General features: G+C 43.4%; 1 protein-coding gene across 3 annotated transcripts in view; it reads left to right on the plus strand.

The window, feature by feature from the left end:
• The window catches only part of PEAK1 (pseudopodium enriched atypical kinase 1), a 76,118-nt gene that overhangs the window by 32,025 nt on the left and 19,075 nt on the right, over positions 1-25,018 (plus strand). The window contains exons 2-3 of one of the 3 annotated variants that reach the window (XM_035112191.3): positions 762-885; positions 7,654-10,880. In XM_035112191.3, the coding sequence (XP_034968082.2) occupies positions 7,708-10,880 (3,173 nt within the window). In that variant the 5' untranslated portion in view covers positions 762-885; positions 7,654-7,707. Of the gene's footprint in view, positions 1-761; positions 886-7,653; positions 10,881-24,612; positions 24,736-25,018 lie in introns of all 3 variants that reach the window. The other 2 variants (XM_035112193.3, XM_035112189.3) reach the window with 2 other exon arrangements.

The raw sequence follows: 25,018 nt of genomic DNA on the forward strand, positions 1-25,018 counted from the left end.
CCACAGTTTCTTATACTTTCCGCTAGTTGTTCTGTAGCCATTATAAATAGGAACAGCGAGAGAGGGCACCCCTGCCGAACGCCTCTGTGTACTGGGAAGGATTGGGAGTGTTCTCCATTGACTCTTACCACTGCTGTTCCTTCTTTATATAGTTCTTGTATCACAAACCGATAAGCCTCTCCTATTCCATATTTAGTCATTATTTCCCATAAGAATTCCTGTGAGAGTGTATCGAATGCTTTAAAGACGTCTAATTTCAATAACCAAGATTTTTTGATTGTCCGTGATGCAATACATTAATAATATTTCTAATCGGGTGGGCAATATTTCTACCCTTAACAAATCCATATTGGTCTTCTTTTATAATTTTGGGGATGGCATTTTTTAATCTGTTTGCCATGATCTTGGCGAAGATTTTATAATCTTGGTTTAATAGACTAATGGGTCTATATGAACCTACTTCTTTAGGGTCTCTGTTTGGTTTCAGGATTACCGTTATTTCTGCCTTTCTCCGTGTTTCTGGGGCCTTTTTCCCTTCTAGTATGCTATTAAAAAGTTGTTGTAATTCAGGGGCCATTACTTCTTTCTTCCATAGCAAAGTCAGATCTAATTCCTCTAATTGTTTTTTTAATCTCCTTAATTTGATTTTGGGTTTTGGAACAGTATCTAATAATTTGTTTGTTCTGTAATATTTCTAGTTCCTGAAATTTTAATTGTCTTTTAGAGTACCATTTTTAATTAATTTTTCTTTCATTATACAGTGCCCCCTCAAAACACTGCTGCATCCCAGAGAATATTTGGAGTTACTGATCCTTTATTATCTTGGAGTACCCTTTGGTTTCAACAACTTCTGCAAGCATGGGGGAAAAAATTCACAAAGCTTCTGTAGGTAACACCCAAAGTGTTTGTTGATGGCATGCAAGTGGATCATAGAATGAAATACATGCAGTATAAATTAGGCATTGAGAAGATTTGTCAAGGACATTTACATTTATACACCCTTTTGTGATTTATACATTCTTACAATATTTGCTTTTCTATGGGCAAATCTTAATTGATAATTTTCTAATGGCCTGAATGCAGTATGGTGAAACATTGTTTGGTTTCTCTTTTTGTTAGAAGTGCTGATGAAAGGCAAAACTCTCACAATTGCCTCCTATTGCTGTGAATAATGATTAGCTTAGCCCTATGAAGAGCTGTCAGTGATGAGCTGTGGTGCCTGCAGCACATTCTGGAGTATGCTGATAGTGCACAGACTCCTCCCACACAGGTGAAACAATAAGCATTCAGCATTCCCAGTAAAACAAAAACAACATAAACCATGCTTTGACACGAAGCATCTATTGATATAAAGGCAGTTGATAGGCTGACGCCATTGCACACTCAGATGACTGTAGCACACACTTTTCTACATTGCTCACTAAATGAATCTGGCATTTATTCAAAGGGAGGTTTTTGCAGCAGAGAGCATTGAAAAGACATACCTAATAGGTACATTCATTGAGCTGGCCTGATTAATTAGTGCATGTCACCATCTGGTACTTATGGAGACTATTCATTTTTAGAATGCTGAAATTGCAAGGAACAGTGCACACCAATTAAGTTCCTTTTAACTGGATTATGTTGGTATAAAGTATTAGTGTAGGAGGTCTTCATTGTGATTCAGACAGCACACATCTGATGGGGGACCTGCCAGCCTGAAATTTAGAACAACGAAATAGTGCATGAAATATATAGAAGAAAAAAGAGGCTGCATGTATCTCTTTCATTTTGTTGTTGTTTAGTCGTTTAGTCGTGTCCGACTCTTCGTGACCCCATGGACCAGAGCACGCCAGGCACTCCTGTCTTCCACTGCCTCCCGCAGTTTGGTCAAACTCATGCTGGTAGCTTCGAGAACACTGTCCAACCATCTTGTCCTCTGCCGTCCTCTTTTCCTAGTGCTCCGAATCTTTCCCAACATCAGGGTCTTTTCCAGGGAGTCTTCTCTTCTCATGAGGTGGCCAAAGTATTGGAGCCTCAGCTTCAGGATCTGTCCTTCCAGTGAGCACTCAGGGCTGATTTCCTTAAGAATGGATAGGTTTGATCTTCTTGCAGTCCATGGGACTCTCAAGAGTCTCCTCCAGCACCATAATTCAAAAGCATCAATTCTTCGGCGATCAGCCTTCTTTATGGTCCAGCTCTCACTTCCATACATCACTACTGGGAAAACCATAGCTTTAACTATACGGACCTTTGTAGGCAAGGTAATGTCTCTGCTTTTTAAGATGCTGTCTAGGTTTGTCATTGCTTTTCTCCCAAGAAGTAGGCGTCTTTTAATTTCATGACTGCTGTCACCATCTGCAGTGATCAAGGAGCCCAAGAAAGTAAAATCTCTCACTGCCTCCATTTCCTCCCCTTCTATTTGCCAGGAGGTGATGGGACCAGTGGCCATGATCTTGGTTTTTTTGATGTTGAGCTTCAGACCACATTTTGCGCTCTCCTCTTTCACCCTCATTAAAAGGTTCTTTAATTCCTCCTCACTTTCTGCCATCAAGGTTGTGTCATCTGCATATCTGAGGTTGTTGATATTTCTTCCGGCAATCTTAATTCCGTCTTTCATTAGACAAACTGTTAATAGCAAGAGAAGTGAACATAAGAAATTGTTTTTAAGCAAGTGGAGAATTCAGGCTTCCTGTGTGTCTGTGTGCATACTGGATATAATGTAGCTATTTTCCTCCTAGCCTTTGCCTTGATGTCTTTATTATCACAATAATAAGTTAAAATATCGATACAGTATTCACTTTTTCCTCATTTCCTACATTAGAGTTAAAAAAACCTTCGCTAATTAATGCATTGCAAGGTTCAATGAAAGGTCCAATAATCCAATGAAAGAATTTAAATTTTTTGTTCTCTCCACACCTATCCTTATACTTTGTACAGTGCATTATTACAATTTGACCACATTCATGTTGATATTGTTTTCTAGTTAAGAGAGTGCATCTGTTTGCAAATAGGTTATTTCTGATTTTGCTGTGTGCTTGCTTGTAACTGGTTTTACCCTTTTGAGCAACAGGGAAGTCTATCATCAAAGGGGACTGTCAAGAGATTTCTTTTGCTGTCTCTGCCAGCCTTCAGGTTATTTAATTCATTAGTGTCTTCCGTTGTCTATAATACCGATAGGCTTTTTTAATGCTATAAAACTAAAGCACTTTGAAATACTGTATTCTATCAGCACCACTGGAATTAGGGCACCTATTGAATAACAAAGGGCATTCATAAAAAGTATTCATCCCCCAAACTGACTCTGATTTTAAGTCCTTTCTCGTGTCTGACTCAATTCATTTAGTACTGTTTGGCACCTAGACATGAGAAAGCAGATTTATTATATTTCTAAGGCGTTTTTCATTCAAATGAAATTTACAAATAATAAAAGCAATTTACAAATAATAACAGTAACATGACAGAACATAATAGAACATCACAAATAGAGCATAAATCATATATAGGGTAATTAACAAATTTTAACAAACAATTACAATGTATAAAACACTGTTAACAAAGCAGGAACTGAAAAATAAGCTAAACAGTACAATTAAAGCAAAAGTCATATGATTAACAAATCAATGCAGCAGCTATAATCTATAAAACAATTGTAACATTAACAAAACAGCAACCCCAAAATAAACTAATTAATATTTATTATGATTTATTCAATTTATATATCACCCTTTATCAAAAGATCCCAGGGCAGTGTACAATATTAAAAACACATTACAGAACATCAATGACAAAAACATAGTAAAAACATGGTAAAAGGCATACTGACAGAAAGCCTAATAATAAAATAATCCTATACTCTCTCCACATACCATTGCTCATAATACACATATTTTATTTACTTTAACGTGGTGATCATAAAAGACTTAGGTTTTTGCACCTGTCTTAGCCAACGAGTCCTTTAAAAGCCTTTTGAACTCAAATTCTTTAGTGGTTATGCTAGTGTATTTTCTAATTACAGGTAGGTAGCCGTGTTGGTCTGACGTAGTCGAAACAAAATTAAAAAAAATCCTTCCAACAGCACCTTAAAGACCAACTAAAAGATGCCTGAAGAAGTGTGCATGCACACAAAAGCTCATACCAAAATAAAAAACTTAGTTGGTCTTTAAGGTGCTGCTGGAAGGAATTTTTTTATTTTGTATTTTCTAAGACATTTTAGTCTCCTGACACTGCTTTAAACAGATAAAAGCTTTTCAATGGCTACTTGAAAGCAGGTGATAGCCAAAGTAATATTTATCTCAACTATCTTCACAATTATCTTTAATATTTTGGGAAGCAATTTCTTAAACTTAAACTTTTGAAGCAAGGATATATGGAACATACTTGCCTACCTTATATTCATATTGTTTTATACCAGGGGTCCCCAGACTTACCGGGCTTCGGGCCGGTGCCCGCCGCGCCGACCGCGCGGCGGGCCGGAGGGCAGGGGAGTGTGCGCGCAGCGGGCCAGAGGGCGGGGGAGTGCGCGCCCGTGCGCACATGCACACGGCCAGGAAAAAATCGCCGAAAATTGCTTGTGCGCATGCGTATGGGCCTCCCCCGACCCGGAAGTGCATCGGAAATTACCTCTTCTGGGTCGGGAGAGGCCCATACGCATGCGCACAAAGGATTTTCGGCGATTTTTTGCCGATTTTGAAGATAGCCGCCGCGCCGCGCGCCGTAAGAGCGGGCGGCGACAGCGGGCGGCGGGGGTCATCGCGGGCCGGATTGGGAGGCCAATTGGGCCGCATCCGGCCCGGGGGGCGTAGTTTGGGGACCCCTGTTTTATACAGTAATTGTGTGCAATATTATCTTTTATGTAACAGCTAAAAGTAGTATGCATGTTCTACTATCTTATAATATTGTTTATGAGATAGCGAACCAAGGCTTGCATGTGATATTATTATTATTATGCCCATCTGGCTGCGTTGCCCCAGCCACTCTGGGTGGCTTCCAACACATGTGAAAACATAATAAAACATTACACATTAAAGGGCTTCCTGATACAGGTCTGCCTTCAGATGTCTTCAAAAGTTGTGTAGTTCTTTATCTCCCTGACATCTGATGCGAGGGCGTTCCACAGGGAGGGTGCCACTGCCAGGAAGGCCCTCTGCCTGGTTCTCTGTAGCTTCACCTCTCGCAGTGAGGGAACCACCACGTTCATCTTGTGTTATACTGCAGCTCCATCTGGTGTTTGGTAGGAGTGGTTACCTATTAAGTATAAAAATTAACAGTATCACTATAAAGCAATCTAGTATTTATGCAGAGTGACAGATAAGTACCTGATTTCATTACCTGTACTTGCTGCATGCCACAGTGTGATAAAGGCCAACTGCCATTATATTCTGAACAGTATTGTATTTTGTGAAATCCAGTTTAGTAATGTAGTTGTCAATTTACAGTAAATTTGTGTGCATTCCATAACATCAACACACAAGGAGACAACCACTAAATCAACATCAGAATAGTCTTTTCACTAAATAAATAAAGTTTCTCTGCTCAAGTTATATTCATTCAAATCAATCAGAAACAGATTTCTATTTTTCTGCACAATTCTGGATGTGAATAAGTTGATGTTTGTTTTTTTCCTTTGAGGTTAGTCATTACAAAAAAAAATTGCAGTTAATTTTCAGGTTGACTATTCTCTAAGGCCCCCTTCATGGATCAATGCCTTGTCGTGGCGAAGGGGCTTAAATAACTCAGAGAAGCTATGAGCTATGCCAGGGGTCTGCAACCTTTAAGACAAAAAGAGCCACTTGGACCCGTTTCCGAAGAAAAAAAATAAACGGGGAGCCACAAATCAGGAACGTAATTAGAAATCAGAGGGCCCCATAGCAAAATTTGCTATGCCCAATAATCAATGCCCCAAAATGCCATAGAAAATTAATCAGGGCCCCAGTGTACCATAAATCATAATCAGTGCCTGATGTCCTCCCTTATTAGGACACCTGTATGGTTTCATGTGTGTTGCTCCCATCAAGTGAACTTATAAAATTTCCTTATATTGAATCAACCCATTGATTAATACATCTACCTCAATCTCCTGACCAGGCCGGCAGGAGGCCACACGCAGGCCGCAGGCAGGAGCAGCAGCAGCAAACACGCGCTCCGAGCCCGCAAGCCTTTTCTGCTGCTGGGCGGGAAGAAGCGCGCCCGTTTAAAAAAAAATATAACTCCACCCCCGTGAGCCTGTTGGCTGCAGAAATGCGGTGGGGAGGGGCTGATGCAGGGAGGGGGCCGACCACGCTCCCCGGGCTGCTAACGTCACCTTGTGTCCTTTTTGCACAGCGCACGCGCACAGCGGAGTTGTGGACTCCGGCAGGCGCCATGCGGGGCGCAGGAGCACAGCGCGCCGCAGCAGCAGTGTGCGGCGGCGGCAAGCACCGCGCGAGTGTCTGGCGGGCGTGGCGGGCGCCGCCGACTGGCTCAGGCGGCGCATGGCTCGGACGCCTCCTCCCCTCGTATCCACTCCGGAGCCGCAGCAAAGGTGTAAAAGAGCCACATGCAGCTCTGGAGCCGCAGGTTGCAGACCCCTGAGCTATGCCGTGCAGGGCCACCCAAGCTTTGCGAGCAGCTGCTTAATAGACAACTTGCTTGTACCCGGTTTCCCCTTTTTTAATACATAGTCATAAAGTAAGCCATGGCAGGGTTTTTAAGCATTCGAGAAATATAAGACATACCACGAAAATAAGACATACCCCCGCGCCGAGGAAACCAACCCCCAACCGGTGGCTGCTGCAGCGCCGAGCACTCAAGAGAGCCCAGCAGCACCCTGAGCCGTAAAAACCGTACCGGTAATAAAAAAAATTAAGACATCCCACCGAAAGTAAGCCACCCTGTGTTTTTTTGAGGGGGAAAAAAGTTATAAGACGGTGTCTTAAAAAAGGGGGAACACAGTAGGCTGCTCCATCCAATATATATTTGTATAAACAGCTTCTTTAATCATGTGATCAGAAGCAAAATGAGAGGAGACAATGATTGGTTGAAAATCATTAGTACAACATAGGTGTCCCTCATACAGATAGTTGACACATGGAACAGCCTCCATGTGGTTGCATTTGAAGCAAGCACACAACACAACACACACAATGTCACCTAGCTACAAATTCCAGAGTTCTAGAAGGAGGGACTGACTGTTAAGCCACTCTGAAAATTGTAGCTCCAAGGGGGAAATAGAGGTTTCCTAACAACTCTCAGAACCCTTAACTACAGCTCCCAGGATTCTTTGTGGAAAGCCATAATTGTTTAAAGTGGTACAGTAACTTTAAAGTACCATCTGCACTATATGCTTAGGCTTAGTTGGATACAACCTAGTGTTAGTTTATCAAGTTGTACTTCTTGCTGGGATTATGTATTCCATGGTCATGTCAGGTTAGGGAAGGCTGATAAAGTGTTGGTTTGTTCCTATATTAAAACACTTTGAGGGTTTTTTCCTACATTTTTTAATCCTGCCCTTTCTCTGGGTTCTCTGTAAAGCTGTTTCATCTCACAATAACCCTCTGAAGTAAGTTTGGTTGAAAGATGGAAGGGTAAATAGAACTTCTGAAGTTCCTTCTAGTACAGATTGGGAGGCATAACCTCTTGAGTAGGAACTAACTTCTCACTGATCATTTATGACCATTTTTTCTTCTTTTTTAGGATGACCAGGATTTGATTACACAGACGATGAACAAGCAAGACGATAACAAATGAATGATCTTACCATGCATTGAACAACTTCTGAGTCAGGTGCTCAGCCCTGGGAAAATGTCTGCTTGCAATGCATTCACTGAACATGTCTGGAAACCTGGTGAATGTAAAAACTGTTTCAAGCCAAAAAACTTGCACCAACTGCCTCCAGCTTCTGAAAAACCTCCAGTCCCTACAAATTTGAAAATCAATGCAAGTCACAGCAACAACCAACGTACTAAAAATACAGGAAATTTTCGACCTCCTGTGGCAAAAAAACCCACTATAGCTGTGAAACCCACCATGATGACAGTAGATGGACAGGGCATATGTGGCGAGGTTGGCCCACAAGATCTTTGCGAGAACAAGCCAGTTGCAGGCTGGAACCAAAATAGGACTGTCTTGAACAAAAAACCACATAACAATAATAATAATGAAGAAATAATTGAAGGTTATAGTCATGTTCTTAGGCCTTATGGGAATAGTGATGGTTTAGGTAAAGCTCCAAGCAACAATAATGGACTGACAGAAATGTTGAAGGAAATTGCAGGCTTGGACACCTCGTCTTCTCTAACAGGAAATGAAATTAATTCAAGGGAAGCATTCTTGGGAAGAATAAACAATTGTTATAAAAAATCATTAGAAAGAAAGGTCCCTCCAAGTTGCATGTTGGGTGCCATTAAGGATTTGCAAAATAAGCATGTTGTTCTGAGTGGAAGCACTGATGTAATAAGTAATGAAGGTGGTCGTTTCTGTTACCCAGAATTCTCCAGTGAGGATGAGAGTGAGGATGATCTGCTTTTTGGCAATATGCATGAAGACCATGAGAGCTGGGATGAAAGTGATGAAGAGCTGCTGGCAATGGAAATTCGCATGAGGGGACAGCCACGCTTTGCTAACTTTAGGGCTAATACACTATCACCTGTCCGATTTTGTGTTGACAAAAAATGGAACACAGTGCCTTTAAGGAACAAATCTCTCCAGAGGATTTGTGCTGTGGACTATGATGATAGCTATGATGAAATTTTGAATGGTTATGGAGATGACGCTGTGATTCTTTATGGGCAAGCAAGCATGCAAAGCATGGTGTCGTCTGATTCCATGTCTCCTGACTCTTCTTTGACTGAAGAGTCTCACTCTGGGACAGCAAGCAGTTCTTCTCAAAAGCTCTACAATGGTGGATTATCTCCTAGCACTCCTAAAGATATCAAATTAATTGAGGAAGAATATAAAAACTTTTGTGATGATCAGCAATTGACAGTTGTAACTAAAAACCTTCAAACTGCTACCAAATCTTTGGAGACTCATAAGGCTGTGCTTGCTCTTAGGTTGGAAGAAAAGGATGGCAAGATTGCTGTTCAAAGTGATAAGCAAGAATGCTGTAGTCCTTCAGGTATGCAAAGTCAAGCAGCAGCTGCAAGTTTACTCACTATTGAAGAACAAGCAAAACCTTACAGGGTAGTAAACATGGAACAACCCATATGCAAGCCATACACTATTGTGGATGTATCAGCAGCCATGACCCATGAATGTATAGAGAATCAAACGAGAAGCTGTGATTCAAAGAGTACCTTATCTAACCCAAATTCACCCGATACTCTAAGTACAAAGGCTGCACCTCATTCTGTATCATCTGGGCAAGTGAACACCAATCTTAAAAAAGCTAGTGCAGTCAGGTACCAGGAAGTTTGGACTTCCAGTACAAGCCCACGGCAAAAGATTCCTAAAGTGGAACTAATTCCCAACCCCCCAGGACCTTCTGTACCTTTAAGGAAGAACATTCACAAATCTGCTCCTACTTCACCTACATCGACCAATATTTCTACAAAAACAATCCCTGTTAAATCTCCTAACCTGTCTGAAATAAAATTCAATAGTTACAATAATGCTGGCATGCCACCCTTCCCAATCATTATTCATGATGAGCCAACGTATGCTAGAAGTTGTAAGAATGCAATCAAAGTTCCTATTGTAATCAATCCCAATGCATATGACAATTTAGCAATCTATAAAAGTTTTCTAGGGACTAGTGGAGAGCTCTCTGTAAAAGATAAAACCACAAGTGTCATCAGCCACACATATGAAGAAATAGAAACAGAAAGTGCCGCTCTGAAAAACATAACTAGCAAATCTACTGAACTCTCCCAGGCTAAAGGGTTAACCAATAGCTCTGAGAGAAGACTGGGCTCTGTGGCTCAGAAGGTTCAGGAGTTCAACAGCTGTCTTGGCAAAGGTCTGACTTCATCCAAAAGCTCTGATCACAGCTCCCCAACAAAAATACCAAGAACTCTTCATGATCCTGTGGCCAAAACAGAAGAGACGCGGGAGATATGTAGTGGAAGTAGGGAAAATGCCTGTACAGTACTATCACAAATTGTGGCTTCTATCCAACCTCCACAGTCTCCCCCAGAAGTACCTCAGACTGGACCCAAGTCTTGCAGTGCAGAAGAATTGTACTCTCTGCCTCCTGATGCAGACACAGGTGAAAGTGTCCCAGTGCGGCCCAAATCTCTCTTTACCACACAGTCGAGTCCTGAGAGTGAGGCAGGGAATTCCACAGAAATGGAGCCTAAGGAAACCCTGCCCAAGTCACTAGTTGCCTATTCCTCAAAGCCAGTGGCTGCCTCCCAGAATACCACAAGTCCCAAAACTGAACAGACTCCCCCATTTCCTCCTCCTCGTTCCACCTCTTCACCATATCATGCCAGCAAAGTGTTGCAAAGACATTTCAGCAATTGGACCAAACCCACGAGCCCCATAAGATCAACAGAGGCTGAATCAGTATTGCGTTCTGAAGGTAGACGAGCTGTTGATGCAAAGCCCAAGCGTTGGATATCATTTAAGAGCTTCTTTCGTCGCAGAAAGACTGATGATGAGGAAGAGAGAGAAAGAGAGAAGGGGAAACTGCTGGGTCTTGATGGAACTGTCATTCATATGCTTCCACCTCCTCCTGTTCAACGCCATAATTGGTTCAGTGAGTCAAAATCAGATTCAAGTGAGAAACCCTCAATTGTGTTTATGTTTAAATGTGAACAAGCAAAGATGGAGGCAAAATCTGATCAAAACAAGACTGAAGTAGAGCCAGCAGTTGAAGTTTTGATATCTGAAAGAGATGAGAGGGAGAAGTCTTCAAAGGTATTGGAAGAAAATCTGAAGACCCATTCTTCACCACCTAATATTCCAAAGGAAATTCTCAGGTAAAAATAGATAAAGGTTTCACGTGACAATTAATGCACCTTGCTATATATTTCCAAAAGTGAGAAATTTAAAAGCTGCTAAATAAATGTACACATAATGTTTACAATTCATTAGACAGTCATTTCCATTAATGGTAACACCACAAAGTTTTTGGGAATATATTTATTAACAACACTGTGTTCCTTCAAACCAGTGTTCAGTAGATTTCGTGGAACTGCCTAAAACTCCATTTGTGTATGGAGAATAAAGTGCAGAGGGACTCCACATGGAACTGAACCCTAACCCTCCCTTTTCATGCCAGCCTCACATCAGGTGCAGTGCAGCATGTGGAGCTATTTATGAGAAGCACCCCAGCACACACGGTGCTCATAAGAGAGCTAGGAGTAGTGGCCCAACATGGGTAGGAGGATGGAGAGGAGTGTGTCAGTTAATGTTTCTCAGCAATGTGATGGTGATGGTGAAGGATTAAATGGCAGGGGGAGGGTTATGCATCAGTATATAGAGCAGGCATCCCCAAACTGTGGCCCTCCAGATGTTTACGTCTACAACTCCCATGATCCCTAGCTAACAGGACCAGTGGTTGGGGAAGATGGGAATTGTAGTCCAAAACATCTGGAGATGCCTGATATAGAGCCTCTTTGTACACAGGGAGCAGAACCGTGGCCTAACTTGCTGGGGAGGGGCGGGAAACATGAGCTTTGGCACCTTGCCGACTAATTTATTATGGTATAAGCTTCCATGATCACTTTATCAAATGTATAAAGAGGCTTTGCATCTGATGAACTGGGCTCTGTTGCGAAGACATCTGAAGGCAGTCCTGTCCTTGTTAGTTTTTAATGTCCCCCACCTCAGCATCAGAGCCCCTGCACCACCTGAAGGCAGTCAGGCGGAATAGTTGCTGGCAGGGCCGGTGCTAGGGTTTTTTGCACCCTAGGCGAGATCACCTTCTGGTGCCCCCCCCCCCCAGCCAACCAACCGTTCTCTCAGCAGCCCTAAGAGGAGGATAGCTGGTTGCACATACATATTTATCCATTTGGATAAGCAGTGATCTGCATTGGACCAGCACAGGCCACCTGTGTATTGCGGGTACCCACTGATAAAAGTGGGCCTGATGCAGAACCCCCTTCTGTATAAAGTTGGACTGTGGAACCTGTTGCCCTGCAGGTGTTGTTGGACTACAACTCCTATCACCTCCCCATACAGTTGTCCATAAGGGTTGGGGCTGATGGGATTTATGCATAGAATCAGACTTGCTATGATCCGAGCAAGAACCACAGGTTTCCATTTCCTCCTACTTTCGATAGGAATATAGGAAACTGCCTTATATGGAGTGAGACCAATGGTCCATTTAGCTCAGTATTGATAACACTGACTCTCCAGGGTTTCAGGCAAGAGTATCTCTCAGGCCTATCTGCATGTAAAACAGATGCTCTGTCATTGAATCATAGAATCATAGAGTTGGAAGAGACCACAAGGGCCATCCAGTCCAACCCCTTGCCAAGCAGGAAACACCATCAAAGCATTCTTGACATATGCCTGTCAAGCCTCTGCTTAAAGACCTCCAAAGAAGGAGACTCCACCACACTCCATGGTAGCAAATTCCACTGCCGAACAGCTCTTACTGTCAGGAAGTTCTTCCTAATGTTTAGGTGGAATCTTCTTTCTTGAAGTTTGAATCCATTGCTCCATGTCCACTTCTCTGGAGCAGCAGAAAACAATCTTTCTCCCTCCTCCATATGACATCCTTTCATATATTTGAACTGGACACAGTACTCCAGGTGAGGTCTGACCAGAGCAGAATACAGTGGTACTATTACTTCCCTTGATCTAGATGCTATACTCCTATTGATGCAGCCCAGAATTGCATTGGCTTTTTTAGCTGCTGCATCACACTGCTGACTCATGTTAAGTTTGTGGTCTACCAAGACTCCTAGATCCTTTTCACATGTACTGCTCTCAAGCCAGGTGTCACCCATCCTGTATTTGTGCCTTTCATATACTGTATATATTTTGCCCAAGTGTAGTACTTTACATTAAGATGACACCAAATTGGGAGGGGTGGCTAACACCCCAGAGGACAGGATCACACTTCAGAATGACCTTAACAGATTAGACAACTGGGCCAAAGCAAACAAGATGAATTTTAACAAGGAGAAATGTAAAGTACTACACTTGGGCAAAAAAAATGAAAGGCACAAATACAGGATGGGAGACACCTGGCTTGAGAGCAGTACATGTGAAAAGGATCTAGGAGTCTTGGTAGACCACAAACTTGACATGAGTCAGCAGTGTGATGCAGCAGCTAAAAAAGCCAATGCAATTCTGGGCTGCATCAATAGGAGTATAGCATCTAGATCAAGGGAAGTAATAGTACCACTGTATTCTGCTCTGGTCAGACCTCACCTGGAGTACTGTGTCCAGTTCTGGGCACCACAGTTCAAGAAGGATACTGATAAGCTGGAACGTGTCCAGAAGAGGGCAACCAAAATGGTCAAAGGCCTGGAAACGATGCCTTATGAGGAACGGCTTAGGGAGCTGGGTATGTTTAGCCTGGAGAAGAGAAGGTTAAGGGGTGATATGATAACCATGTTCAAATATATAAAAGGATGTCATATAGAGGAGGGAGAAAGGTTGTTTTCTGCTGCTCCAGAGAAGCGGACACGGAGCAACGGATTCAAACTACAAGAAAGAAAATTCCACCTAAACATTAGGAAGAACTTCCTGACAGTAAGAGCTGTTCGGCAGTGGAATTTGCTGCCAAGGAGTGTGGTGGAGTCTCCTTCTTTGGAGGTCTTTAAGCAGAGGCTTGACAGCCATCTGTCAGGAATGCTTTGATGGTGTTTCCTGCTTGGCAGGGGGTTGGACTGGATGGCCCTTGTGGTCTCTTCCAACTCTATGATTCTATGATTCTATGAAATTCATCTTGTTTGCTTTGGCCCAGTTGTCTAATCTGTTAAAGTCATTTTGAAGTGTAATCCTGTCCTCTGGGGTATTAGCCACCCCTCCCAATTTGGTGTCGTCTGCAAACTTGCTCAGGATGCCCTCAAGCCCATCATCTAAGTCATTGATAAAGATGTTGAATAAGACTGGGCCCAAGACAGAAACCTGTGGCACCCCACTAGTCACTACTCTCCAGGATGAGGAGGAGCCATTGATGAGCACCCTTTGGGTTCAGTCAGTAAGCCAGTTACAAATCCACTGAATGGTAGCATTGTCTAGCCCGCATTTTACCAGCTTCTTTACAAGAATATCATGGGGCACCTTGTCAAAGGCCTTGCTGAAATCAAGATAGGCTACATCCACAGCGTTCCCTTCATCTACCAGGCTTGTAATTCTGTCAAAAAATGAGATCAGATTAGTCTGACATGACTTATTTTTCAGAAACCCATGCTGACTTTTAGTGATCACAGAGTTTCTTTCTAGGTAGGTTTGCTTAATGATCTGCTCTAGAATCTTTCCTGGTATTGATGTCAGGCTGACTGGGCGGTAATTGTTTGGGTCCTCTCTTTTCCCCTCATTGAGCTACAGTCCTCCCCAAACTTTTTTATTTGACCACAAAAATTCAGGTGGCCTGTAGTATATGAGGGTTGCAATTTAATTCTTGCAGAGTTAGCCAAACCTAATTCTCCATAGGACTAAGGTGGTGGCTTGTTTCCTTGGAAATATAAATTATTGGCCTCAGAGCCCCCATCTGCAAAATGGGTACATGTTTCCATGCTTGATTCCATAATAATATGTAGTATATATTTGTATTTGTACATGTGATTCAACTTGCACACTACATCTGTAGTCAGCTAGTTGTCATATGCCCCTTTCCTTGTGCCCCAATTGAAGTCTGAACTATGTAAGGATTATCTGTGTTACCTAAGCGTTATGGATGGATGAATGCATTTGGTGGCAGGTACTTTCTAAGCACATCAAATGTCATACATAGCTTTCTCTGTAAGCTCCACACTCAGGTACATGGGCTCTACCCCGCCTCCCCGTCGTGCGGCGCGGCCCTGCGCCCCCTGCAGGGCATTGCAGGGAAGCGCCTCAGCAGCCAGCAGCAGGAGGAGGGAAAGCGGGGGGCAGGCTGGCAGCGCCCCCTGCATGACGGCGCTCTAGGTGGCTGCCTAGCTCGCCTTTATGGACGCACCAGCCCTGGTTGCTGGGGTGGGGAAGCTGGAGGCAGCCCAGCAGCTGTATCTGAGAGCCCCTAAACTGTTGCTGAGGCAGTTGTCAGGCTGTCTCCACATTGCCACACAATGCTCCTTTAAACTTCTCTATTGAGGTGAACACAGCCACACACTCCTCAATGGAAAAGTGACGGAGCCTGCACCTCTCCAGCTGAGCTGCCCCGATCCAACTCCTACTCCTGTGCAAGCAGGAGTAGGGGCGAAGATCTCTCAGCTGGGAAGCAGAGGCTTCGTACTCCCCAGCTGAGCTGCCCCAATCCAGCTCATACTCCATGGGCTGGAGGTTGCCGATGCCTGTGTTAGATAGTACAATTCATGTTAAATTGCTGTTTTAGGGGTTGTTTTTAAAAGTCTGGAACAGATTAATCCATTTTGCATTACTTTCTATAGGAAAGCGTGCCTTGGTTTTAGAATGCTTTGGTTTTAGAACAGACTTCCGGAACGGATTAATTTTGGGAACCAAGATACCACTGTCTTTATCCTAACTGGCTATAGATCAGTTCGTCAATGCCCCACCACTCATGATGCTGACTCATGCCGCATGAGTCAGCATTTCCACTTAACACAGTGTTAACTCCTTGATACCCACAACACTCCCAACAGGCTCTGGTCCCCAAAAGCTTGTGGCATAGTAAATTTGTTAATCATTATAATACCACAATACTCTTTGTTCTGTTTTACTGTCCATGTTTTACTGAAATAAGACATCAGAGAAACTGGACCACTGATTTTTAACCTTAAAATATCAGTACCTGTGATCTATTACAAACACTGAGATATGCTTGACCATTTTCCATCCTAAGTTGGATGAACCCAGAAAATCTATATAGTATTGCACCCCTAGTGTTTGAAGTAACATATTTCTAGAAATTATTATCTGTGAAAATAAAATCAGAACTGAAAAACCTCATGATACTGCACTTATATTGATGGGGTGTATATTCTTGCCATATAGTTTTGTTACCTGTGTATGCTATATTTGTTATACTTTGAGTTGTCAATTTTTTTTTCATTCATTGCTACTTTAGAGGAAGGAAAAAAGATTATGTGAAATGTAAACAATTATGTCATACTGTCGTACCCTGGAAGTCAAACGGAATCCGTTCCAGAAGTCTGTTCAATTTCCAAAATGTTCGGAAACCAAAGCACGGCTTTTGATTGGCTACAGGAAGCAGCTGCAACCAATCAGAAGCCCCATCAGACATTCGGCTTCCAAAAAGAGTTCACAAACCAGAACAGTCACTTCCGGGTTCGTGGTCTTCGGGAGCCAAAATGTTCAGGAACTAAGCTGTTGCATAACCAAGGCACAACTGTACTTTGATTAGCTGTGAGGCAAATCATGTCAGTTTTTATTGAGTTTTCATAGCATTACATTCATGAGTAAACAAAACAGAATCAATAACAAACAATACTGGTCTACCACATAAAAAAGGAATACATCAAAACAATATGTAAATATCATATACATCACTTCTACCTTGAAAATCAAATGACATAAACTGAAAGCTATGTACACAAATCTTCGGGTAGATTTCCAGCATGCCATCAGGAACATAGGAGTGATGGAGATCCCAATTACCAGGACAGGCAGGGGCTTCTTGCTAATCTTCACATCTTCTCTTCCCAGCCTGGGACAAGGGCTCTTACCATTTACTGTTGTACTTGTTAGAGTAGAATCCAGATCCTTTTCACGCATAAGGAAATAAAACAAAACAAATTTCTTACTTTCTGCTTAGTTGCCTTCCTTCTTCCTGCATTTCTTAATTGTCCAGCTTGAGACGGTGCTCTTGCAGGCATGAGCTGAGGATGGGAGCTTGGGGGGGGGTGTCATCTGCTGCTTGGAGATGGAGCTCTTTTAGCATGTTGTCAGGCTGTTGGTTATCACCCACAACCCATGTTCTGCCTTTGTGCTGGACTATCAACTTAAAAAGGAAGCCCCATCGATATACTGTGCCCACTTCTTTTATTGCTGATGTGTAAGGGTGGAGAGCTGTGGCCAGGCTGATATCCTGGAATATTTCAGTGATATCCTAAAATATTTCCATATTTTAGGTTTTTAACATTCTGTAGTGCTCTGCAAATTGAGTATTTGAGCCTATAGTATTCAAGGCGAATTACCATAGTTCTGCTTCTGTCTCCCCCATGCGCTCTTTCTGTTTCATTGAAGGACAGTAAGGTAAAGGTGGGACCCAGGTGGCGCTGTGGGTTAAACCACAGAGTCTAGGGCTTCCTGATCAGAAGGTCGGCGGTTTGAATCCCTGCAACGGGGTGAGCTCCCGTTGCTCGGTCCCAGCTCCTGCCAACATAGCAGTTCGAAAGCACATCAAAGTGCAAGTAGATAAATAGGGACCGCTCCGGTGGGAAGGTAAACGGCGTTTCCGTGTGCTGCTCTGGTTCGCCAGAAGCAGCTTTGTCATGCTGGCCACATGACCCGGAAGCTGTCTGCGGACAAACGCTGGCTCCCTCGGCCTGTAGAGCGAGATGAGCGCCGCAACCCCAGTCGGACACGACTGGACCTGATGGTCAGGGTCCCCTTTACCTTTACCTTTAAGGTAAAGGTAACGGGACCCCTGACCATTAGGTCCAATCGTGACCGACTCCTGGGGTTGCGGCGCTCATCTTGCGTTATTAGCTGAGGGAGCCAGCGTAAAGCTTCCAGGTCATGTGGCCAGCATGACAAAGCCGCTTCTGGCGTACCAGAGCAGCACATGGAAACACCGTTTACCTTCCCCCTGTAGTGGTACCTATTTATATACTTGCACTTTGACATGCTTTCGAACTGCTAGGTTGGCAGGAGCTGGGACCGAGCAACGGGAGCTCAAGCAGGGATTCAAATAAGACACAATTTTTCCCTCCTAAAAAGGAAGAGAAAAAGTCAGAGCATCTTATGGAGCGAATGGCATGGCTCCAGCACAGCAGGATCCCTTGGCTGCCACTGCAGTCGGGAGCTGAGGGATGCCTCCGCCGCCAAAGCCATGACTTCCGCCCGTCCCTCCTCACTCCTCCCTGCTCGCTGCCCCCACCCGGTGCACAACGAGGCTCCCCGCCCCCTTCCGCAGAGTCTCAGTTGCCGCCGTCCGCTTCTCCCTCAGCCGCCCCACCGGCGAGGCACAGCACCTCTTGTCCAGCAAAGAGCGAGCAAGCAAGGGAAACTGCCCCCTCTCCTGCTTGGGACCAGCAGTGCCAGGGGGTGTGTGAGCGGGAGAGGCCCTCCTCCTCCTCGCCGCCCCTCGGCTCGCCTTTGCCCTCGCCGCGCTGCGGGGCCCTCATGCCGCCCTCGCCCTCCTCCTGCTGGCCGCTGCTGCCGCTGCCTCACTGCTCCCCACAGGTTAGGCACGCAGGAGGGCAAGCCAGCAGACGGACGTCACCTCAATCCCGCATACTTTCGCCTCAGGGCACTTCCCGCCCTCGCAGGGAGAGGGGCGCCCCCTCAGCGGGGTGTGTAAGGGATGGGGGTGGGGTTCATCTCCCCCCCCCCCCCAGGAAAGAGTGGTAGGAGGGTGGTCGAGTGTTCCCCTCCCTCTTTCTTTCCCCTTCCACAGTTTCCCTGCTGGAAAGGCTGACTTGCTTTTCTATCCTCTTTTCACTCACACACAGACACACAACTCCCAGTCATTGAAGGCTTTCTCGTCCACACACACCCTCCGTTTCATTCGGCTCCTTCATTGCTCCCTTGCTGCCATCCAAACCTGATTGTGGCTTTTCTCTTTTATTTTCCTCTCTCTTCCCTGTCCCCCTCCACTTTCCCCATGCTTCTCTCTCTCTTTCTTTCTGTGTCTTCTTCGGCCACGGACTATTGTTCTTTTCTTCCCCTCTCCATGCACTGCGATTCTCTCCACCCCACCCTGCTCCCCCCAAATTCCTTTTAGGATTTCCACACTCCCCCCCCCCACGGTGTTTCCCTCATCAAACTGGTCCTCCTTTTCTTCTCTCCCCCCCCATCCTCATTGCATCCTTTATCTCTCTGTCCCCCTTTGCTACACACACACGCACAGAGAGAGAGAGAGAAAGAGAGAGAGAGAGAGAGACTTTGCTTGTCCCCCTCCCCCTTCTCCTCACATGTCGGAACTGGAGCTTGAATCAGGTCTTCTTTCTGCTCTGCTACAACATAAACCTACCCTTCACATTCTTGAGCATTGTTCTTTCATTCACCCCCCTTTTTTTGCTTCTGTTCTGTAGCTGCAATATCAGCTGAAACGTTCAAACATTCCTGTCACTTTTCTCTCAACCCCGCCCCTTCAATGCCAGCCCTTGGAGTCTAGCCAAAAGCTGAGCAGCTGATCGGCAAGGATTGGGAGTGAGATAAGAGACGCTAGAGATAAAAGAGGCTGCCTGGGGGTGGGGGGGTGGGAGGTAAAAGCACATGGATCCTCAGGCCACAGTATGAACCACAAAAAATCATACATCCACTGTTTCATTCAGGGTATTTTTTTCCTTGTTTTCCTCCTCTAAAAACTAGGTGCACCTTATGGTCAGGTGTGCCTTATGGTGCGAAAAATACGGTATTATTTTCTTCTCAAGGGTTTTTGCAACTACCCTCCTCTGAGCAATTGCAAGAGAAATTCCCTGCATCTCTCTTGAATCCTTCCTTTGCATGAACTCAGAATCGACACACATACCCCAAAGTGCCCTTTTAATCATGTTTATATTTTGGGGAGACAAAATGCAGATTTAGATGTTCATGTTCTGTTTTAGACTGTGATTTAGGATTTGCCATCCTGTTTTAAGCAAAATCTGTGCCTATGTAATCCATATGGCTTAATTAGACCTGTTACTTTAAGGAGATTCAAAGCTTTCAAGTTCTTGTTGCAAACATACAGGAGGGGAGGACATGGGAAAAGGTGACTTTCGAGGTTTGATAGCCATTTTTTTAAAAAAAATCAACAAAAAATATAGCAATAAAGAGCAATCCTAAATGAAGTGTTTTACGTGGCTCTCTTCTATTCAATCTTACTGATTAGCTCAAAAACATAGAACACAAATTCATTAAGAAGCAAAACTACACATACAACTAACACTAGTGGGACAGCAAAGAAAGAAAACATTCAGAGGTCATGAGAAGAAAACAACGGGCCAAAGAAGTTCAATAATTATTCCAAATGATATTGTACTTACCTGGAACAAGATGTGAATGTTAATATAAGTAAAAAAAAAAACAACCAAGGCTCCCATATGGCTGCAAAATATTGTGGTGTAGCAGAGCCCTTGGTCACTTTACATTCATGTGTTAGTTTCTGCAGGTAAACAATATAGAAAGTTTTTATACCACATGGTCAAGGCATATTTGGAAACCATTTTGACTAAGAGTTACATAAGTAAAATTTAGGGGAAATCCAGCCCTACATAGTTATTTTAAAGTTATTACTTACTTTATTATTGTTTGGGTATCCCTCAAACCCATATGGGGGCGGGGAGAAACATAATAAATTGGTGCATATTCTTAATTATATCTGTTGCTTTTAGAATTTGATAAAACAGAGAGTCGTGAAGGTTGGAGGGTTGGAGAAACAAATGGAGGTTAAATGGGTTAACTTTAAAGAAAATGCCATCCCACTTAAGATCTGGAATAAGGGTAGGTAACTGGTGCCTTCTGCTGGTTTTGGACTACAAACCCATCAGTCTCACCCTGCATGGCCAGTGGTCAAGAATGAAAGGAACTGTAATCCAACAACAAATGTAAACTGCTACATTGGCTACTCCTAATCTAGAATAATTAAATATCAAAATGCATGCTGTGCTTAGCATTAGTTATATTACAAAGTTTCCATCAAGCTGCTAGAATTCTAACAAAAGATGATGTGAGAGCCACCACCAGCCAGCTTGCCCCCCCCCCATCAAAAACTTCCTAACAGTTTGGAGCCACCAAGCCAGAATTCACTGATTACTCATTTTATTTACAGGTAGGTAGCCGTGTTGGTCTGAGTCGAAGCAAAATAAAAAAATTCCTTCAGTAGCACCTTAAAGACCAACTAAGTTTATATTTTGGTATGAGCTTTCGTGTGCATGCACACTATAAGTGTGCATGCACACGAAAGCTCATACCAAAATATAAACTTAGTTGGTCTTTAAGGTGCTACTGAAGGAATTTTTTTATTTTACTCATTTTATGCAGCTCTGTCAGGTGTTTGAGAAAAGATAACATTGATGCCCTCTAAACTGAACCAATTAGCAACTCATTTTGAGGGACAGCACACAGTTGCTCCCTGTGATAGATACCTCGTGACCTTGACTCAATGCATTTTTCCTTTTGTCAGAGGTATTCTGGCTCTTTGCACAAGAACTAGAAAATTTAGAATTTAGCAGGCAGATAGTAAAAGAGTCCTTGACTTGGGACCAGGGGTGGCTGGAGTGATGCAGTACTGAGACGGTAAAAGACCTTTTAAAGCTTTCTACCTTCTGGAAATCCTTTTGCTTAGTCTGTTTAGAAACCTGCAACAATTGTCACACAACTTTTGTACATTGTAGCAGATTTGGGGGAAAGCACTCTAGATCAGGATAGAACATTGGTTGTGGTTTATCAAGTCACCGTCAGCTAGTTTGAGGTGGAATGTAGGAAGGAAAATGGTAACTGGGTCAGTGATTGGGCCCATCGCATACAATCTTGATATGATGTGGCCCTGGTATTGGGGGGGGGGGGATTTCTCCTGCAGGACTTGACAATGGGAATGCCTGCCCAAACTCTCAGTAGATCTCATGATCTTGTAGGATGTGGGAAGGGAGAGAGTACGGATGACTGGAAAACTGCCTAAGAAGGAGCAAGGGTAGTAAACATGCACCCAGCAAGTGCCCTTCCCTCCAGCTAGCACCTCAGTTGGGGTAGCAAGTTTGGCAACAAATGCAATAAAGCAAAGGTCCTATCCCCACCTCTTCTTTGGCATCTGCTTTTTTCTTTTGTCACCCCTGCAACTGCCTTATGTATTTAGGACTCTGGCAGGCAGAAGTTTTGCCATTCAGCATTCTGAAGTCTTCATTGAAGCCTTGTCTTGTCACTTTCAAACATGCAAATGAAGAGAGAAGTCTGTCGGTTGTTGATGACACAATAATCTAAGTTCTGCACCAAGAACCTTTTCTTTACTGCTATTTCTAGGAAGATTGAGCATTTGAGGTCTGAACTAACTACCTTCCCCTCCTCTCAGTCAATCAGTGCTTCTCTTGCATACATGGTTTCAGGAGGAATAGCCAACAAGCATCAAGGTATCTCTCCTATTTCTATAGAGATAATGGTGGGGGGTGTGATGTTATTCCTTTTTGTCCTAACAGGAACCCTGTGAGATAGTTACATTAACAGAGAGGTATTTTCTCAAGGCTGTTCAATAAGCTCATCATGAATGATGAACAAAAGTTTGAATCCAAGTATTGAGTCCACAACCAATACTGTATTCACTGTAAAACGCTTGCTCTTACTTACCACTTGATCCAAGGCTTAGGGTTTATGATAGTAACTTTAAAATGTACATCAACATTGGGCACAGAATATGTCTTTCTCAAGATGGACTTTGAGCGATTCATAGCCTTCTGAATTTTTTCATGTGGCCATAAGAGACTTGGCCAGCATAACTTTTCAAGTTATCACAAAGTATTAACTCACACAAATATAATAAAGATTTATGAGAGAGAGAGAGAGAGAGAGAGAGAGAGAGAGAGAGAGAGAGAGAGAGAGAGAGAGAGAGAGAGAGAGAGAGAGAGAGAGACTTGGCCAGCAATAAATTGAAGATATTGCCTATCATTGTGATGGTGGATTATATAAAGGGGGTGTGCATGTTTGTTTATATATAAAGGGGATATGCATCATGCTGCATTTTTGTGGAGGCAGTGGAACTTTGAGGTTGGGCTGTTTCTCAGGTTTTATCCAGTTTCTTGTATATCTTGGCAGGATCAGATTTTTTAAGGTTAGACTTCATTGAAGGAGTCCATCCACAGACCTACTTGTCACCTGTAAGAAACTAGATGAAGAAGCAGGGGGTGGGGAAAGATAAATGTTATGCTACCAGAAGGGATAGCTCAGTCAGTAGATAATGAGACTGTTAATCTCAGGGTTGTAGGTTCGAGCCCAATGTTGGGCAAAAGATTCTTGCATTCCAGGGGATTGGACTAGATGACCCTTTTGGTCCCTTCCAACTCTACAGTTCTAGGATTCTAAGTAAATATGTTTCAAAATGTTGTCATATTTCTCTAATTGCTAAGAGATTAAAGCTTTGAGTAAAATTTATATCACCAGTAAAACTTCATTCCTCTGTTTGGAACTCTAGCCTCTTCACTAGATTCTTGATTCTTGTGCCTGAATCAGAAATTGCCATTGTCTTATGTTGAGTTTAGGTTGAGTAGATACAGGTCTTTGCTACTTCTAGTGAGAGATTGACATTTCTTATAATTTGAAAGAGAATATAAATGAGAGGCCCTTAAACTTTGTTGTTCTGGACAGTTGGTCCTGAGTTGCTGGAAAATAATAAAGAATTGTGGGTTTTATTTGTTTTTTTGTCTTTGGAAGAAAGAAAGAGGAGGCTCTTCATTCCTTCTTCAGTCCCTGCTGCTTCCCACTTTCCAGCTTTGCATGCAAAGAGCCTAGGTTCAATTTCTGGCATCTCTAGGTGGATTTTAAAATGTACACACACACTGGCAGCCCTCTGGAGGCTTTACCTGGGGCAAAGAAACCTGGCTAGCCCCCACCCCCACCCCTGTAGCTAAAGCAGCTTCCTGTGTTCCTATCTTGGGATTGATATTCCTTTACTTCAGTGGGTGTTGGGATGCTTGTATTGGCCCTTGCAGGGAGGCCAGTCCAGATTCGATCAGGATTTGTAGTAGGATTTGTTTGTTTGTTTGTGTGTTTGTTTGCTGCATCTTTATGCTAACTTTTGTCTTAGGAGCTCAAGGTAATATGCATAGAATTGGAGTTGGAAGGGACCACCAGGATCATTTAGTCCAACCCCCTGCAATGCAGGAATCTTTTGCCCAATGTGGGGCTTGAACCATAATTTCTCTCTCCCCCCCCCCCCACACACACACACCAGGCATGCCAGAGGGTTGGACTAGGTATGTTAGTTTGAGATATGGAGGGTATAGTATATATAGCTGAGTGGTGAATTGAAAATCTCACGTTCTGTACATTACCAACAGAGGCTCTCCCAGAACCCCCCCCCCTTTTTAAACAACTTTGACCAGGGAATGGAAGATGATTCCTCCTTCCGTCAAGACTGTTGCCTCATGATTGCAGTTCTAAAACTGATGTGTGCCCCTGTTTAGTTTTTGTGACCATGTTTTAAAAGCAGGTTCATATGTATTCTTTTTGCCAAGGAGATAGCGACTACTCTTGGGACTTTGTCAGCTTGTTCAGTGACTTGGCCAAAAAAACCATTCTGAAACAATGTAAGCTGTGTGCTGTAGTCAGGAGAGGGTTAAGAGGGCACGGCTTTGGCTTGGCTTCTGCTGGTTTTCCTGAGGTGTTCTGGCACATTCCCCAGACCATCCCCTGGAGGTAAACATCAAGGTGCACTAGGTGAAATCATTCCTATGCAGAGTTCAGTCCTGGTTGCTCACAGCTTTGCACAACTTGTAGCTCACCCAACCCCACCAGAGTTTCGAGACATGCTTCACCAGAGTTTCGAGACATGATTAAAAGGCTCAAGAAGGCTCTGAGAGAATTGCCTTTAATGGGGAACTGTGTGAGTGAATATAGCGGGTGAGTTCCTCTTCTTTCTTTTTTAAATTTTCTTCCTTACTAGTTGTTGATTTACTTTGGCAGCATGTTTCTCAAAAGTATACGTAGAAAAAATTCACATATCTGGGGGGCTAGAAAGGAGCCTGTTCTCTACTTCACCAATCAATTAAAAAAAATCAGAGACACTATCCTGTAATAGGAACCCTTGTTTCAAAATAGCACAGCTATCAGAGAAAGGCTGTTTTGAAAGATTAGCTCTATCTATTGGTGAGTAAAAAAAGGGGGGGTGTTAATAAGGTTTGAT

The sequence above is a fragment of the Zootoca vivipara genome, chromosome Z1 (assembly GCF_965207765.1).
Source record: "Zootoca vivipara chromosome Z1, rZooViv2.hap1.1, whole genome shotgun sequence".
NCBI classification, from domain to species: domain Eukaryota; kingdom Metazoa; phylum Chordata; class Lepidosauria; order Squamata; family Lacertidae; genus Zootoca; species Zootoca vivipara.